Source organism: Ochlerotatus camptorhynchus, unplaced genomic scaffold, assembly GCF_037179485.1.
Source record: "Ochlerotatus camptorhynchus isolate MF236.1 unplaced genomic scaffold, CSIRO-AGI_Acam_v1.1 ptg000137l, whole genome shotgun sequence".
In the NCBI taxonomy this organism is placed as follows: Eukaryota; Metazoa; Arthropoda; class Insecta; order Diptera; family Culicidae; genus Ochlerotatus; species Ochlerotatus camptorhynchus.
The window spans coordinates 2,153,916-2,159,915 of record NW_027040627.1 but is presented as its reverse complement, the minus strand read 5'-3'; the positions used below and the strand labels follow the sequence as shown (position 1 = coordinate 2,159,915).

General features: G+C 37.5%; 1 protein-coding gene and 1 non-coding gene across 2 annotated transcripts in view; both read right to left on the bottom strand.

Annotated features, from left to right (window-relative positions):
- Nucleotides 1–5,592: 5,592 nt before the first annotated feature.
- On the bottom strand, nt 5,593–5,675 carry TRNAL-CAG (transfer RNA leucine (anticodon CAG)). The gene has a single exon. It is a non-coding gene; the product is annotated as a tRNA-Leu (tRNA).
- Nucleotides 5,676–5,770: 95 nt separating this feature from the next.
- LOC135700502 (uncharacterized) overlaps nt 5,771–6,000 on the bottom strand; it is a 430,325-nt gene continuing 430,095 nt past the window's right edge. Inside the window, exon 3 of the mRNA XM_065221048.1 lies at nt 5,771–5,840. Coding sequence (XP_065077120.1) covers nt 5,826–5,840 — 15 coding nt within the window. The 3' untranslated portion in view covers nt 5,771–5,825. The remainder of the gene's footprint in view (nt 5,841–6,000) is intronic.

Sequence of the window (6,000 nt, the reverse complement as noted above, 5' to 3'; positions counted from 1 at the left end):
CCATTCTCTCGATTTTGGAGTACGGTAGCTTTTGCTTTCAATCGGCAGCGGGGACGCACATATTGAAGCTCCAAAGGATTCAATATCGTTGCATTCGAATCGCGCTAGGTTGTATGCAATCGACGCATACCATGAGTCTTGAAGTTCTTGCGGGCGTCCTCCCCTTAACAAATCGTTTTGCGGATTTATCGTTCCGGTTCCTCATCCGCTGTGAAGTCATGAACCCGCTGGTGATCGAAAACTTTGAGAAGCTGCTAGAGCGGAATCCTCAAACACGATTCATGAGCTTGTACTACGAGTACATGACTCTGGACATCGGCCCCTCCTCGTTCAACCCCAATCGCGCTGTCTCCCATCATTTCAGTGGTTCTTCCGTGAGATTCGATCTCACAATGAGGCAGGAGATTCAAGGAATTCCAGAGCCTCACCGTGCCCTGATTGTCCCAACTATTTTTGCGAACAAATACCGCCACGTCCCCACCGAGAAGAGATTTTTCACAGATGGGTCGGTGATAAATGCGTCCACTGGTTTTGGAGTATTCCACGATCTTCATAGCGCCTCATACAAGCTTCAAAAGCCGTGTTCGGTATACGTTGCTGAACTAGCAGCTATATCGTACACGTTAGAGCGTATTGCCTCACTTCCACCTGACCAATATTTCATTTTTACGGATAGCCTAAGCTCCCTGGAGGCTATGCGTTCAATGAGGCCGATGAAGCACTCGGCGTATTTCCTCCAGGAAATACGATCGTCATTGAGTGCTTTATCAAACAGCTCACATGTCATCACCTTGGTATGGGTCCCTTCTCATTGCTCTATCCCTGGCAATGAGAAAGCGGACTCGCTGGCCAAGGTGGGCGCTATGGAAGGCGATGTTTACGAGCGACAAAGCGCCTACACAGCAAAAAAATAATTTTGATATCACATCAAAGTGGATGCACTACAATCATGTCGAAAATTTCATGTAACTTTTATGACCACATAAATAAACAAATGCAGTAAAAGCAGCGTAATGTCAGTTCATGCATTGTATAAATGATAATTTTGTCCTTTTTAGCAAGTAATATTACACCATATTTTCGACATGATTGTAGTGCATCCACTTTGACGTGATATCAAAATTATTTTTTTGCTGTGTACCACGAATTTTTCACGATTTCTCGTCAGCAAGTCCTCGCCAACTGGCAACAAAAGTGGAATGATGGTGATCTGGGAAGATGGCTACATTCTATTGTCCCACAGGTGTCGATCAAACCCTGGTTCAAAGGGTTGGATATGAGTCGTGATTTTATTCGTGTAATGTCCAGGCTCATGTCCAATCACTGTTCGTTAAACGCCCACCTCTTCCGTATTACGCTTGCCGACAGCAACTTGTGCACCTGTGGAAACGGTTATCACGACATCGAGCATGTTGTTTGGTCCTGCTCCTTGCATCATGAGGCGAGATCCGTTCTGTGTGATTCCCTTAGGGTCCGAGGAAAACAACCCTTTAAGCCAATTAGAGACGTCTTGGCTTGCCGTGATATCGACTTTATGAAGCTTATTTACGACTTTCTTAAAGCTGTTGATTTATGTGTTTAGTGTTTTGTGTTTTAGTCATCCTTTACGTTTAAGTTTTAAATTAGTTCAAAATGCTTTCCCTTGTCCTCCCTCCAAATGATAAATAAATGTAATCTCTAATCTCGAGTAAACCGCGAGTAATCGGCCCCCGTTCTACTAACATTAGTTGTAAGAAAATTATATTCACACACAATTATGTAAAAATATTCGGCTCCGCAAAGCTAACGCATTTGAGCCTTGACAAATAAATGGATTATAAAAAAAAAAAAAAATTGGGCACATCGCTAAAAATCTGTTACACTGGAGTCGCTTTTTACGCGGTTTTTTTTTACACGGTTTTTTTTACGCGGTTTTTTTTTACGCGGATTCCGGAATTTACGCGGTTTTTTTTTACGCGGATTCCGGAATTTACGCGGTTTTTTTTTACGCGGATTTTGGTTTTTTTTACGCGGATTTCAGAATTTACGCGGTATATCGCTTTTTACGCGGTTTTTTCTTACACGGTCTTTTTTTACTCGGTTTTTTTTTACGCGGATTTCGGAATTTACGCGGTTTTTTTTTACGCGGATTCCGGAATTTACGCGGTTTTTTTTTACGCGGTTTTTTTTTACGCGGGACGTATCACCCGCGTAAAAAGCGACTCCAGTGTATTCATCAATTTTATCTATAATATTATTTTATTGGGACGGTACTACTGGATATTTTTGGTCGTTACTGAAAATTTAGTCGATTGCTGAATTTATGTATGGGCCCAAATTAGGGGCATTTCGGCCGACAGTGCATCCATTTCCCCTATAATCCAAAAATGATAACATTTACAACAAATTGATCAAAGAATGAATTTGTAGGAATTTGTATAAATCCCCTTGCAAAAATAAGTTTAAAAATAAAAAAAAATAATGAATTCACTGAAAAAACAATCTATCATTTTAAAAATTAAAAGTTTTTTTCAAGGAAAACATTGTTTTTTTTTTAATTATGATCTTTAATGTGAAAAAAAAAAAACATTTTAATTATCTACAAGTCGTCGATGCATCGTAAAATGGGCAGTTATATAGAAAAAAAAGGTTTATCTCATAACATCTTTTTCAAACTTTCACTGACAAAAATCCTTCCTTTAAAAATCTAACGAAAATTTGAGCAACTTTTTTATACTTGATTACTAGACAAACAAATAATCTTAACTACTATTTTGGCTGATTTTTCCGACTTGTTTAAAAAAATATAACTCAAAAATATACTGTAGGGTTAGTCAACCTAATTTCGCATTAAATGTCCTCAATATTAGGCCCCGATACGTAAATTTGGAAAAACAAACATTTTTCACAAGCAAATATCCATTTGTCGAAGATGGTGCATTGAGGATTTTTTTTATTATCAGACAGGTTTGAGCGAATGAACTCAGAATTTTTTGAAATTTTGCCCCAATTATATGAACCGATTATATGAACGAAAATTAAAAAAAAAAACTCAAGGTGGCCAATAGACCAAACGTCGTGTAATGAGATTATATGGAAATTATCTCAGCAATCCATGAAAAATATACTCGAAATAATGTTTTCCACGAAAATTTTCACGGTGGAGGAAAATCGCAAGGAAAATCAGCAAACAACGTTTTGGCTATATCCCATAGGAACGTATTTTTCACTTTTAAGACCACAATTAAATTATGGACAGAAGTAAATAAATGAGCTAGTTATGATTTCAAATAGAGAGAATAGTACCCAGAACATGTGAAAAATAGCATAACAATATTATTGTGCCATCGGTGTGACAAGAAAAAAATAAATAAAAATCATTGATTTTCCACCAGAAAAGCTCAAAACTATCACTCACTCATCTTGTAATATCTCAAAAACTATTTGTCCAAATAATTTGCCCTTGGAAACACATCTAGTAGAAGTGTTTTCCAAAGTGTGGTGAAAATTTGAGGCCAAAATATTAAGAAATAACAAATTCCGACAGCAGTGGGCTCTCTTCTCTGTTTGTCTTGATCAAGCTTAATAACCTCTGATTATCCTCAACATGTCGCAGTATGCAGGGACCAAAAACGGATTGGGTAGATCGATAGGCAAAGTCGCCTATACGCATCTACGGAACAATAAACAATCTCCTTCCAGCAACTTGACCAGCCAATTGGTCGAAAAGACAAGCCCCCAAACAGGAAGATGTCCCAATGAGTGGGGAGAAGAGCCCGCCCTTTATCCACGAAATGTTATCAACAGGGAGTTGGCATTCCCACTCTTCCCGTCCAAATCGCTTCAATCGGGTGCCCTCCCAAGTAACATTGCAAGATCACGGTTTTAAAGCATGCTACAAGTCTAATTCATAGTCTACAGAACCCCCATAAAACCCTAATTGTTACTTGGGCTGTTGGACCGTTTTATATATGTATTTCAATGTTTATACGAGTTGATGGTTGTGATTATTGTCAATAATACTTACATTTCGATGAACATCGTGCTACTTATTTTACCTTTTTGGTGATACTCATCATCACAGAATCCAACCTTGAATCGTAGGTCAGGTCCATCAACAATACACTCGTTCCGAGAAGGGGCTCATGGTCATCTTCTTCTTCTTCTTCAGGTTCGCTCACCACCCGGAATGAAGGCTCGGTGCGGTTAGTTATATCAAACAGTGTATTTCATCTGCTTTTGGATGAAATTCATCTATACTTAGATTTCTTTCAGTGCATACGTGAAAAAGTTGTTATGAGAATATTCAGTGTATGACGGACTTGTCCATTAAGAAAATAAAATAAATTTGGCCCCTTGCGGCGGAATGATGCTAGTTCTCTCCCATATCTCCTCACGATGAATGGTATGAGGAGGTATAGGAGAGAGTATAAATTTCTGGAATGCTTGTATTTTTATAATTAATTTTTGTCTTTTGCTACGGAGGAAAAACTTCGAGATCAACAAATATTCTTTTTTCAATTTTCACAAGAATAGATAGATTTAAACTTTTTTAACCCCGTAGTAGAAACCAAATAAAAAATGCTTAGTTAATAAAATACAAATATTCTTTCCCATACCTCACCGTGAAGGAATTTTGCAAGCATCATCATTTCGATAGTTCTTATGTTCGCCACGAGGGGTAGCTCTTGATCACAAATTCATCCGTAATGAAAATTATGAATATAATGGATTATATAATTCTCGTTTAAAAAGGTATTGCATCATAAAACGAATTCGAGTAATCCTGTTTTGCTGCAATTTGAGAACGCAAGCCTGAAACTGAAATTGTTTAAAAATAACAGTTAATCTAATTTCAAATATTTAGTTGTAAGATGATTTTCCTGAATACTTTTCCAAATTCTTGGAAATTACCCAAATGTTACTGGTGAAAATAAAATTCCATCTCATTCCCGATTTTCCTGGTATAGTTGCCACCCTGCTATTGAGACATCATTTGTCGTCCTAAGTAAATCGAATCGAAAAAAAATCATGCAATGTAGAAACGTATGGAAGCCCCCCTGAAAATGTACCTCTTTCATGCACATTTTGCAATGAATGAAATTCATTCATAAAAACGTCAACGGCGAGTGTTTGGATTTTGGCAGACCCTATATCATCAGCCGATATGACCGAGTGGGTTGGGCGACCAGATATTCTTCCAATAAGTACGGTAACGGATCGAAACCGAATTTCGTTGAAATCCCTTTTTGTTGCCTAAAGCCAAATAAGTACCAGGCGAGCATGAGACTCTCGTCTGTAAAAGGAATAAAGAATAAACAAGGGGTGTAAACTATACTCACTCCCGCCCCTGAGATCGAATCTATTTTTAGTGCTTGCTGCAAGAGCTGTGTCACTATAACAATGTCTAGTTTTTATTGTTTGTACTATTTTACAATGATAATAATTTACGACAATGTGAAAAAATAAATGTTTTTTTCATATGTGGATATTTATATTTAATGCTATTAAAAAACATTTTACATTCAATAAACAACCATTTTAAAATTTCATCATATTGCACAGTTACATAAACCGTCGAGCCAATTAAAAGAAAAGAGTAAAATACAATTTTGTCAGAAGTGGGATTCGAACCCACGCCTTCAGAGAAGACTACGACCTGAACGTAGCGCCTTAGACCACTCGGCCATCCTGACTTATCCTTCATTGAGTTAGCAAACTCAAATAAAAGGACAACATAATAACCCATTCAGTTCCACTGCAGATCAAATGCCTACCTGATTTCACCAATAAGGTCCCATTTCCGTTCATTTTGCTCCCACTTGACCTTCGCTAGGATTCCAGATTTAAAAGAAGCTTACCTGGAACGAAAGAAACAACAGAACAAAGATCGAATCAATATACACACTTTCCATCAATAACAAAACGTGATTTTTATCAAAAAACTTTTCCCCCTCAATTCCTTTAAAAAAAAACTTCCCGCAGAGAAGGAAAAACAACTTCTTCTTTTTTTGCTGTTTG